The sequence below is a fragment of the Heterocephalus glaber genome, unplaced genomic scaffold (genome assembly GCF_053883595.1).
Source record: "Heterocephalus glaber isolate CG9 unplaced genomic scaffold, H.glaber_assembly_v1.0 deba00001452, whole genome shotgun sequence".
Taxonomy (NCBI): Eukaryota; Metazoa; Chordata; class Mammalia; order Rodentia; family Bathyergidae; genus Heterocephalus; species Heterocephalus glaber.
This window is the reverse complement of record NW_028258302.1, coordinates 1,490,924-1,503,774: the sequence shown is the minus strand read 5'-3', so window position 1 is coordinate 1,503,774 and position 12,851 is coordinate 1,490,924. Positions and strand designations below refer to the sequence as shown.

The 12,851-nt window shown below is 40.5% G+C and overlaps 1 protein-coding gene and 1 pseudogene across 4 annotated transcripts in view; one reads left to right on the top strand and one right to left on the bottom strand.

Moving 5' to 3' along the window:
• Znf691 (zinc finger protein 691) overlaps positions 1 to 12,851 on the top strand; it is a 48,968-nt gene that overhangs the window by 2,048 nt on the left and 34,069 nt on the right. Inside the window, exon 2 of one of the 4 annotated variants that reach the window (XM_004871836.4) lies at positions 2,483 to 11,687. The exons of the other annotated variants lie outside the window; for them this stretch is intronic. Coding sequence (XP_004871893.1) covers positions 2,492 to 3,346 — 855 coding nt within the window. The 5' untranslated portion in view covers positions 2,483 to 2,491 and the 3' untranslated portion in view covers positions 3,347 to 11,687. Of the gene's footprint in view, positions 1 to 2,482; positions 11,688 to 12,851 lie in introns of those variants that run through there. 4 annotated transcript variants of the gene reach the window in all.
• On the bottom strand, positions 11,224 to 11,385 carry LOC147827175 (U2 spliceosomal RNA; annotated as a pseudogene).

Genomic DNA, 12,851 nt, shown 5'->3' with positions numbered 1-12,851 from the left:
GATGATAAATAATAGACAAATAAATAGAATTCCAATCAGTAAGGTAAGCTTTGGGGCAGGGGGAGTTGGTAGTATGTGTGTGGAGGGGATAGAAAGAAGGGGTGATTGTAATTTTTAAAAGGGTGATCAAGGAGGTGAATTGTAAGTATCAGAATAAATACTTTGTGATGTTTACCTGCCTTTTTTCTTTTGTTTTTTATTGTTTTTGGTAATGAGGATCGAACTTAGGACCTCGCACTTGCCAGGCAGGCACTGTGCCGCTGAGCTATATCCCCGGCCCCTTACCTGCGTTTTTGAAAGTGAAGCAGGCCTGTTATTTTTTATATTACATATCCAAATTCTTTAAGGAGTTCTTAACAGTGATTGTTAAATGACAATTTGTCTTCCTTTGTTTTAAATAAAGTTTTGTTGACACACAGCCACTTTCATCCCTTTATGTCTTGTTTCTACTGTTCTCATGGTATAAGCAGAGGTGAATAGTTACAGTAGTGATCCAATGGCCCTAAATATTTACTAAATAGTTGTGTTATTTGACCCTTTACAGAAATAGTTTGCCGTCTTCTGCTTTTTAAAGAATTGATTTTCTATGTCTATTTCACATTTGAGAGAATTAGATACAATCTTGTACTCTTTTAATTAAAATATTTTTCCTTTCCTATTAAGATCATTTAAAGGATTTTAAAAATTCTTGTGTCTGTCATAAGCTAGTACATAATATCTTCAACAGCTGTAATAGCAGCTGCCATTTGCTGTATGATCAGTATATGTCACACATTCTGCTGAGTGTAATTATGGGCATTTTTTCTAATATAGTGTCTTGTGGAGTAGATAGGTGTCACAGTTTGCTGATGAGGGAGTTGAGGCTAGATTGGGTGACTAATTTGCCAAGAGTTATAAAGATTGTCTGTGTCACTATTGTAACCCTACACTAAATGCAGTCAGTGCCCATTCTTTTACTCTGTTGCTTTTTTCCAAAAATATTTACAGCTCTAAAGAAATTATCAGGGCCAGGGATTTAGCTCGGTGGTTCTGCTGCCTGCCTCGCAAGCACAAGGTCCCAAGTTTGATCCCCCTTACCGCCCCCCTCCCCCCAAAAATCAGTCTTCACTCTCTGCCATCAGTGCTTAGCATAGTCTGTCCTTCCCTCCCTTATCCCTTTCTGTCATTTTGAACAGCATTTCTACCATGCATTTCAACTATGTTTTTTAGAGAAGAGAGTCTCACTTTGTAGAACAGGCTGGCCTTGAACTCACTGTGTAGCCCAGGCTGACCTCAAACTCCTAGTGATCTTCCTGTCTCAGCCTCCCAAGTGCTGGGATTATTGGCGTGCACCGCCATGCCCAGCTCTCCTCAGCTTTTTGAAATGTCATTATTTCTTCAAGGCCCAGAGGATGAGGACATGCCATCACTCTTGTCTTATCAGAAATACTTTTTTCTTTCTCTCCTTTTCTGTCCTTGGCCGTAGGAGCCAAAGGAATTTATACCACTTAGCAGGCATTTACTGATGATTAAATAAGTAGGCCTTGTGCCGGGTACTGTATATATTTAAGCTTTGTGTGTGTAGGGGGTATGGTTCGTGCATCTCTGTGTGTCTTTTATGTATGTGCTCTGTGAGAGTATGGCTGTGTGGCTATGTGTGGTATGTATATAGCCATGTATGTTGTATGTGGCTGTATTGTGGGAGGGCTGCATGTGTATATGTTATCTGTAGTGTATAGCTGTGTGTATATGGTTGTGAGTAATGTAGTTGTGCATGCAGTGTGTATGGTATGAGAATGTGGCTGAATGTCTGTGCTATGTATGGATGTGTATCATGTGAAAATGTGACGTGTGTGTGTGTGTGTAGCTTTGTATGATATTTGACACTGTGGGCACTGACCAATCAGAACAGCACAGTACAGGTCCTGCAGTAGGTCTTGGAGGTCCAGACAGTAACCCTTCAATCGCTAAATTATGGTGAGGTCTGGAGAGGAGTGAGGTGGGAGAACACTGAATAGCATGCAGAGATGGGGCTTGTAACGACAATTAGGAAAGCCTCAGGCGTGAGAGTCTGTTATATTCATTTCGAAGACAGGTAAATAGATAGTTTTAAGGAAGATTTTAAAAAAATAGATAAAATATAAAAGGAGTTTTAGTTTTAGGTAGGAAAATCAAATTCACCCCAAAATGAAAGCTCCTTTATGTATACAAAACGTATAATCCAGATATTGTTTAATGGTATTAAAATGAGTGACATTTAAAGTGCAGATGTCATTTATTGGTGGACAAGGCTTGTGTCTTTTTGCTCTGGTGTGTGGCTTTAAATATCTCTGAAAATTTTTTCACTGGAAAGTAATTAGAGGCTTTTAGTCCAAGTATTGTAGTTAATTGAGGTTATTCCAGAAGGGAGAAGGTATACGTCCCTTCAACCAGAATGAAAAATTTCCTGTGGTCTGGCCTGACCCAAGGAATAAAGGTGTTGAACATTTGTGTTCATTCTCAGGGTTCAGAGATGGGCAGTGAGAAGGAGCAGAGTCAAGAACCACACCTGCCTGAGGAGAGGGAAGGGGGTAAACCTTGGCGAGTGGATGGCTCAGAGGGTTCTCGGATCCCACCTGGGGAAAAGGAGCATGGGCAGGAGAGCCCATTGAAGGGGCCACAAGGAACATGTCCAAAAAAGCCATGGCAGAAAGTCATTGCCCTAGCAGGAGGGCCAGGGGACCCCACTGCTCATCCAAAGCCTGAGGCAGATGAGAAGCCATTTATATGTGCCCAGTGTGGCAAAACCTTCCACAATACCTCCAACCTGAGAACACACCAGCGAATCCACACTGGCGAGAAGCCCTACAAGTGTTCTGAATGTGGCAAGAGCTTCTCAAGAAGCTCCAATCGCATCCGGCATGAGCGGATCCACCTGGAAGAGAAGCACTACAAATGTCCCAAGTGTCAGGAAAGCTTTCGGCGGCGCTCAGACCTCACCACACACCAGCAAGATCACCTGGGCAAGCGGCCGTACCGCTGTGACATCTGTGGAAAGAGCTTCAGCCAGAGTGCCACACTGGCTGTGCATCACCGGACCCACCTGGAGCCAGCACCCTACATCTGCTGTGAGTGCGGGAAGAGCTTCAGCAACAGCTCCAGCTTTGGGGTGCATCACCGCACCCACACAGGTGAGAGGCCTTACGAGTGTGCTGAGTGTGGGCGGACCTTCAGCGATATCTCCAACTTTGGGGCACACCAGAGGACCCACAGAGGGGAGAAGCCCTACCGTTGCACTCTGTGTGGGAAACACTTTTCTCGAAGCTCCAATCTCATCCGCCACCAGAAAACACACATGGGTGAGCAGTCTGGGAAAGAGTCCAGCTGAAGGGGAGCCCCACTTACAGAGTGGGGGACAGAGAGTGAAAGATTCACCCTAGTGGAGGAAGATCTTTAGTATCTGCTGCTGCCACCTTGATGTCAAGCCCTTCATCCCACTTCAGAGAACGGTTTCCTATTGTCTCTGAAACCAGGATCTCCAGGAAGTCCTCAGAAAGGACTTGGAGTAAAAATCCTTGCCATCTCCCAGGCAGTTACTTGTCTTGGAAAGTCAGAGGACCCCATCTCAGCTTCACCTCCTTGTGAGTGACAGAGAAATAGGGTAGGCTCAGAACATGTCCTTATCATTAAGGCTGCAGTCCTCTGGTCTTTGGGAAAAACCTGTAAGACGGTGTCACTGTTTGAAGAGCTACCATGTAGTCTATGGACTGCTCAGGGCACATTGCACAGGCCTGGTAGTTCCCACCTGCTGTGCCCCAACCCAAGTGTGCTTCTAGATGTCTGGGTTGAGAGGACTGGTCCTCCTAGTGGGAGGGCCCTCCTTAGTCTAAGAAGAGGTTTGAGGTCCTGCCTTAGGAATGAAAGGAAAGCCCTCAGGGATTCATGATCAGGGACCTCACGTTCTCCCATGTTTTTTACCTGTTGTCCCCATCAAAGCCTGCATCTGTTTCCCTAGAATGATCAGCAGTAAAACCCTTCAATGAAAAGAACCTGTGTACTTATTTGGGGAAGTGGGGAGGTGGGGAGATTGTCCTAGTGCAGCCATTCTAGAATGAAGATGAATTCCAAGAAAGTTAGGTGATTGGGTGCTCTGAAAAGCAAAGGAAAGCTGGCTGAGTTTCTGGGGCCTTTGAGGAAAAGGAGGAAAGGAAAGGACTAACACCCATTGAGCATCTAACTGTATGCTGTTATGATTCTACTGGTTACATTTACATTTTTCATCTTATTGTTGTAACAATCCCCAAGGGTGTAAGAGGAGGAAACAGATGTGAGGAAAGATGAAGTCATATAGCAGGCATGTAGTGGAGCAGTTTAAAGTTGGACCTCCAGTGGATGCTTTTTTCACTGAATTCACCTTGTTGGCCTCTGAAAGAGGAGCCACATAGGAGGCTGGCCTGGAGGTGGGAGCCAGTGTGGCCTCTTGATATGGCCCTGGAACGTTCACCCTGGGAACTCAGTACCAAGCATGAGAACCATTTCAACTTTATTAAGTACTTTTTCTGTGACTAAGAAAAATGACAGTGGCAGGGACTAGAGGGTGAGGGATAGGATGAGAGAACTCTCAGGAACATAATGAGAGTTTGCCTTTAGTAGCAATCAATAATTCAGTCCCTAAGACTGAGACAGTTGGGGAGCTGGGGCGATTGTCCCAGTGGAGCCATTTCCTGTCCAGTCTTCACATGGCAGATTAAAAAAAATTCTTTTAAACATGGAAGTTTAGCATTAACCCAGCTTTCCTCTAACAAATACAAAACATTCCTTCCTACCTTTCTCAGTCTAGGACAGTGATGGCGAACCTTTTAGAGCTTTCAGTGATAAACAGCCCATTGTGGCATGCATGCCGTAGGTTTGCCACCACTGGTCTAGGGTTTTGCCTTGCATAATATGGGGCCCTCTTCATTTGTAGCCAATTCCCAGAATATGGACTAATAACACCTGCAACCTGACCTATCAGATGAGTATCCAGGCACTCATTCAGGAAGGGAGGTACCAGGAGCTTTCACTCACATTGAATTGAATTTTGACAACTGCCTGAGAAGAATTACCTGCACTTGACATATGTGGAAAGAGGCTGACAGAAAGTGACTTGCTCGTGAAAACAGCAAGTAGATGGCAGGGCCTGGAACTGAACCTACTTCTACCCAAAGATTTTTTGTTTTTTAAACTAGAAGACTCCTTCCCAAATGATTCTCTTACATTTGTAGGGTACTTTATAGTTTACAAAGCACTTTTATTTTATACACATTTTCTTGTTCCTTGAAAATCTCCACGCAATAAACATAGTAACCTAATCTGAGATACGTTAAGTGACACACATTTTAATAGTAAAAACCACATGTATCAAATGCCTCCTGGTACTAGGTATTACATACCTACTATCTCTGATCTCCACACTATTCTCTGAGTAGTAGTACCCCATTTTCAGTATAAGATTCTGTGAGGATAAATTACCTGACTTACTGGTGGAGCTGGGATTTAAATAAGAATGTCTGATCGAAAGACCAAGCTCTTCATTATACCCACTATCAAGCCAGGTCTACTGGACCCCAGTCCAGGGAGCTTTGTATGATTATCCTTCCAGATTTGGAGCCTTAGGGAAAACTGCTATGGGTTTCAGGGAATTTCTGCTGTCAGTCAGGACCAGGACTAATGAATGTTCACTTGCTTTGATCATGGGACAAGAATCCCTGGCCAGTCTCACGTGCCCTTTTTAGACTTAGCTTATAGGCTAGGGTTTCTGTGTTCAACAGTTTTTTTTTAAGTCCTGATTAGTCCATTTATTCATTCTCTGACTTCCTTTTTTGTTAACTTCCTTCATTTTCTCCATTCCTTGTTTTCTTTTCCTTCCTTCTAAGTCTCTGTCCTTTTTTTGCCCTTCTTTCCCCTTTTTCTTCTCTTCTTTCAACACACCCTCCTTTCTCTTATTGACAGTGAAGACAGTGTGACCCTGTGTTCTCTAGTGCATTGAAATGACAAGTTACAATGTGGTGATAGATGACATTACAGTTGTTCCCAGGGTGCTGTAGGACCTAGGAGAGAGCTTAATCAGGCCTGTACTGGTCAGGAGGGCCAGGAATGGATAAGACAGTCCTTGAAAAGACATCAGAGGAAGAGAGACTTCCTGAACAAAGTGCTGGGGAAACAGGTAGGCGTGGCACACTTCTGAAGGGATCTTGAAGAATGATTAGGTGTTTACTAGATAAAAAGAAGTGGAAGGTTCTTTTTTCAGATTGAAAGGAAGACTTAGTGTTTTAGGGAACAATGAAATGTTTGATGTAGTTAGAATATCTTGTGTCAAAAGAAGAAGAGACTGGTAGGGTAGATAGGTCAGATCATAAAGGGTGTTGAATGCCCGATAAGATTTGGATTGTGGATGATAAAATTGTAAAGTAGAGGAATGACAGGATACCATTCACCTTTTAGGAAGAACACTCAGTCTACTGTGAAGAATGAACTTAAAGGGGGTCAAATGATTTGGGCAATACTGTATGTGTAAACCAGGTGCCAACGGGAGTCCTCAATGCTCAGAGTCTTGTCCCTTCCATATGGTAGAAATTCAAACCCTCCGTATAATTTCTGCAGATTTCTGAGACTTATGATCACATGGTTTCTTCTTGCCTGAAGTGCCTGTGATCTATTCAAACCTTTTCTGTTTTGTCTCCATTGTCCCTGTCACAGAACTCAGCACTTTAGAAATTACATCAAACCAAGCATTTTTAAGGATTTTTTCTTTTTTTTTTTTTTTTTGGTGCTGGGGAATCTAACTCAGATCCTTCCGCTTGCACAGCAGGCAGTGAAACCACTGAGCCAAATCCCCAGCCCAAACCAAGCATTTTTAAAGTTTTGACTCCTTTCTAGAGATTGGGAGTTTTGTGGGGCGGGGAAGGGTGGGTTCACATCTTCTCCTTCCTCCCATTCCTGCCCTATCCCTCCCTCCTGGATTGCCCTAACAAGACTGGTGCATTTTACTACAGATGGTGTCTTACTATCATCAAAGACAAATTTTTTCCTACATATTTTATCATCTCCAAAGTTGAGATGTGTTTTACAATTGATAATGTTTTAGATAAAATAAAATGTCACAGTATAAGAAAGATATGAGGTCTCCCATTCAAGTACTAACCAGGCCCAACCCTGCTTAGCTTCCGAGATCAGATGCCATCAGGCGCATTTAGGGTGATATGGCCGTAGGCAAGGAAGGAAGGGACAAGAAAAAAAAGTGAAAATAGAAGGAAAAAATGGAGACAAAGCTTTTGTACATAGGGAGAGGAGGGTGTTGGGAGAGGGGAAATGGAATAAAATAAAATTTATTTAAATGTGTAAAAAATAAATTAAAAAAAAGATATGAGATGATGGTGTCAGCAAGATGGAATATGAAGTCCCAGCCCCTATTCCTCAACAGAGACAACTTCAACAATATATAGCCCCGGGGTGGGAATTTAGCTCAGTGGTTTCCGCTGCCTGCTGCACAGGCGCAAGGACCCGAGTTCGATCCCCGGTACCAAAAAAACAAAAAACCAATGTATAGCCCCAATACCTTTATGAGAACTCTAGAGTTCTTCCAGAATTAAGGAGTTTCAGTATCTCAGGCAAACACAGAGCTAATAGGAACCACATTAAAATCGGTAGGATGGGCCAGGGATTTAGCTCAGTGGTTCCTCCGCCTGCCTTGCAAGCGCAAGGGCCCGAGTTCGATCCCCGGTACCAAAAAAAAAAAAAAAGAAAGAAAAGGGTAGGATGGGTAGGAAGAGTCACTTTACACAAGACTGCCCTTTCCCTAAGCTGGCACAACTCAACTTGGGTCATAGATGTGCACTTGAGGGAAAAAAAGAATAGACTATACATCCAGTATTCCGGCTTTTCAGAGGACTGCCCTTCAGAGAACTGGTTCCTCTCTTGCTTAACTTGGAGGATTATGGAAATGGAATAATAGAGTATGTGGGGAGCCACTGAGAGCCAGGGTGTGGGGCAACTGGCTGTATTAAGAGGGCCTGCAATATGGTAGACAAGCCAGCGCAGTCAGCATGATTGGGGAAAAGCTCCCAAATGCAGCTGCTTACTTGGGAGGGACAGAGAAGAGCAGAGCAAATGTCCAATATTCTACCTTTTTTAATTTTTGGAGAGTTTCCCAGGGGACTGGTATATGTTTTGTTTGATTAGGGATACTGATGGGAAGTCAGCATAATTTGAGTGACTAGTGGCCACTGAACACAGGAAATGGAGGCTTGCTGCTTAGTACCAGAGAAACTGCAGTACAGTACTGCAGACAGACACCAGAGGGAGTAAGAAATTGTGATCTCCTGAGAAAGAAGCTGGAAAACCCTTGGGAAATTAAAAGTGTAAAGCCTAGAAAAGTCACTTCCCCTCAGAAAGATTCAGAGACTCCCAAACTCCACCCCTGAATCAGCTAGATTACTGGGCTGATTACTGAAGATCTGTGTAAAGCTAAATGTTAAAAATCAGAAAAATGATGCATAAATAAAATGAGGATATCAACAGAGACATAAACCATATAAAAACAACTTGGGGGCTTATATTCTAAAGGCCTTATTCCTATCCCTAGCTTACATAAATTAAGCATTATAGATATAATCTAAATCCCTTATAGACTATCTCCATTCCATTTTCCCTTCTTCCCAAGCTAACCACTGTCTGTAATTTATATGTGTGATTCTGAAAGAAAAAAAAAAGGGGAAAAAACAAACATTCTGAAATGGAAAAATGCAATAATTGAAAAATTCACTAGATGGTTTCAATAACAGACTTGATTAAGCAAAATAATCAGTAAACTCAAAGTCAGGTAATTTGAAATTATTGAGGCAGAGGCACAAAAAGCAGAAAAAGAATAAAGAACGCTGAAGAAATTCTAAGGGATTTATGGGACACCATCAAGTGGATCAACATATGTATTACGGGAATTTAATAATGAGGAAAGAGGAAAGGGGCAGAGAGTTTATTTGAAGAAAGAATGGTCCAATACTTCCGAAATCTGAGGATGGAAATGAACATCCTAATAAAAGAAGCTCAGACAACTCTAACTTAGGTGAACAAAAGAGATCCACACTAAGAAACATTACAATCAAAATGTTAACAAAGGCAAAAGGGAAAATCTTGAAAGTAGCAAGAGAAAAGCAAATCATCACATACAAGAGAGCTTCCATAATTTTATCAGGGATTTCTCAGCAGAAACCTTATAAGCCAGAAGAGAGTGTGATGATACATTCAAAATGCTGGGAAAAAACCCCCAACAAAACAAAAAATAAAAACTCTGCTAAACAAAGATACTATACCTGGCAAGACTTCAACAATGAAGGAGAAGGGCTGGGGATTTAGCTCAGCGGCACTGCACCTGCCTCAAAAGCGCAAGGTCCTGAGTTCAATCCCTGGTACTGGGGAAAAAAAAATGAAGGAGAAATAAAGTCTTTCCAAAGTAAAGAAAACTGAGGGAATTAATCACCACTAGAGTTGACTTACAAGAAATACTAAAGGAGATGGTGAAACAGGCCACTCAAGTTGAAACAGAAAGATGCAAGACAGCAGTACAAAAGCACACAAGACTATATATCCCACTACCAAAGGTAAATATATAGCCAAAGAATACTGTAATGTTATAATGGTGGTGTATAAATCTGGTATAGAATTTAAAATAGTAAAGCATTAGAAGTAATTATAAGTATAAAACTAGGTTAATGCATACAAAATTAAAAAGATGCAATTTTAAACATTGATGACATGAAGGGAACTGGTAGGTATCACAGTTTTTGTATGTGATTGAAGTAGTTATCAGCTTAAGACATATTATAACTGTAAGATGTTTTATGTAAGCCTCATGGTAACCATAAGGAAACTACCAATAGCAGATGGACAGGAGAAAATGAGAAAAACAATCTAAACATGTCAGCACACAAAATCAATGAGACACAAAAGCAGTAAGAGAAGAAAAATGAAAAAAATTACTGTAAGACTGAAAAAATTAATAAAATGGCAATGATATGTCTTTATCAAAAATTATTGTAAGTATAAATTAAAATTAATTTCTGCAATCATTCTGCATTCAGTGTGGCCAACTGGGTAAAAAAATCAAGAGTTCTGATTACTGGTTCTACGTGTAAAGAGCTTGGAAGTCACCTCTGTCCTAACAACAAATAAAAGCTGAACAAATGAAAGAACTCAACATCTTTTCTTAAATCCATTAGAAAAGTAGGGTAAATTATTAAAGAAACAGTCAGATACAGAAAATCACAGCATATTGGAACAGAAACTTCTGTGGGAACCAGTGCTAGGATAGCAAAACCCAAACTATAATTGATTAAGTTTTGGAAAGTAGATGTGGGAAACTCTGACAGTTAAAAACTCCAGGAAATCCTTGTCATATGGAAGACTCCCACACATTTGTGAGTTTAACCTCCAGAAGCCTGACCAGGTTCTCACAGTAAATATTGGGGAAAATCTCCTTACATTTCTATCAAGGGGAGGGGAAAAAAACCTAGTTATCCAGAGCCTTACTTGTTGGGGTTCTATCAGAGCCTAATTGATATTAAGAGAAAGGAAATATCCAATCCAGTTACTCAACACTCAATTGTAAGAAACAAGAAGTTTTCCTACTGAGATCAGGAACTATGTAAGGATTTCCTCTTACCATGGTTTTTCAAAAGTATACTGAAAGTCCTACCTAATTTAGTAAGAAAAAGTGAAATAAAAAGTTTACTTACTAGGAAGGAAGAAATGAAACTGTCTTTAACTGAAGATGACATGATTATCTTCATACAAAACCTGGAAGAAGTGAAAACCCCTCAGAATCTAATAAGCAATTATAGTAAGATTGCAGGATATAAGGCTAATACACAAAAGTCAAATACTTTTCTAGATACAGTGGTTCCTTGGTTCATGAACTTAATTCATTCCATGATTCTGGAAAAGATGCCTATGTTCACGTTTGTGCAGGAAAAATGGTCACAGTTGTGTTTATCACCTGATACAGAGTTTGCAAACAAAAAATTTGCCAAACAATTCTGTTTGTTCGCAAACAAAAGCATTTGTGAACCGAGGTACCACTGTACCACCAGTGAGTGGAATTTGAAATGAAAAGCACAGAACTTTTTACATTAGTACTCCCATAGTGGAAATACTTAATTATTAAGCTAATAAAATATGTACAGGATCTATATGAGGAAAGCTACAAAGTTCTGTTGAAAGAAATCAAAGACAAACTAAACAAATGGAAAGCTATTCCATGTTTGTGGATAGGAAGGCTCAATACAGTCAAAGGTAGTTCTATACTACTTTGAATGAAATCCCAATCCAATCCCAGAAAAAAGTATTTTATAGATACTACACTTGATCTTAGCCAGGAGGCCAAGAAGCAATTAGTATTTTATAGATACCGACAGACTAATTTTAAAGTTTATAAGGAAAGGTGAGAGACTCATCATAACTGTTATGTCTTTTTGTCCCTGGTGTAATTTTGTCACTGGCTTCACTTCACCTGGGCTTGCCTCTCCTTTCTTGTCCTCCCCACCTCTCCCCTCCCGTCACTCCTTCCTGTCTGTCATGGGGTGAGTAGCTTTCTCTGCCATGCCCTTCAACCATGCTGTTTCTGCCTTGGAAGCAGCCATCTATGGACTAAACCCTCTCAAACTGTGATCCAAAATGAACCTCTTCTCCATTAAGTTGTGGGTGTTGTGTATTTTGTTCTATCAATGGGAGACTGACTAATAAATAATCAACACAATATTGAAAAAACCCCTAATATTCCTTGAATTCAAGACTCACTATACTGCTATAATCAAGACAGTGTGTCTGGTGAAAGAATATATAAATAGTTCAGTGAAACAGAATAGAGTGCCCCAAAATACTCTAAATATAGTCAATTAGTTTTTGACAAAAGAGGAAAGGCTACACAATGGAACAAGTTTGTTTGTTTGTTTGTGTGTTTATTGATACTGGGGATTGAACAAAGGTCCTCAAGCATTCTAGATAAATAGTAGCTCAGTGGTAGACTACCACTGAACTACTTCCCCAGCTAAGATAATTTTATTTCCCTTGCTATAGTTCCATTTGTCGATTCTTGCTATTATTTCCTATGCTTTTGGAGTCTTATTCAGGAAGTCTTTGCCTACACCTATGGCTTCAAGGGTTTCCTCTATGTTTTCTTCTAGCAGATTTTGAATTGATTTTTGTACAGAGTAAGAGATAGAGATTTAGCTTCAATCTTCTGCAAGTGAATATCCAGCTTTCCTGGCATCATATGTTAAAAAGACATTCTTTTTGCCAAACTATATTTTTGGCTCCTTTGTCTATAATTAGATGGCTGTTATTGTAAAGGTTTGTTTCTGTTTCCTTTATTCTTTTTTTTTTTTTTTTGTACCGGGGATCGAACTTGGGACCTTGAGCTTGTGAGGCAGGTGCCAGAACCACTGAGCTAAATCCCCAGCCCTGTTTCCTTTATTCTTTTCCTTTTATCTATACATCTGTTTTTGTGCCGGTATCATGCTGTTTTTGTTACTATGGCTTTGTAGTACAATTTTAAATTAAGTAGTGCAATGATTTCTGCCATGTTCTTTATACTTAGGATTGCTTTGGCTATTCTGGACTTTTTCTGTTTTCATATGAATTTTAGGATTGCTTTTTCTAGTTCTATGAAGAATGTCATTGTCATTTTCATGGGGATTCATTGAATCTGTAGATCGCTTTTGGTAATATGGTCAATTTGACAATATTAATTCTGCCAATCCATGAACATGGGAGATCTTTCCATCTTCTAGTGTCTTCTTCAATTTCTTCAGTGTTTTTAAATTTTCATTGTAGAAACCTTTCATCTGCTTGATTAGATC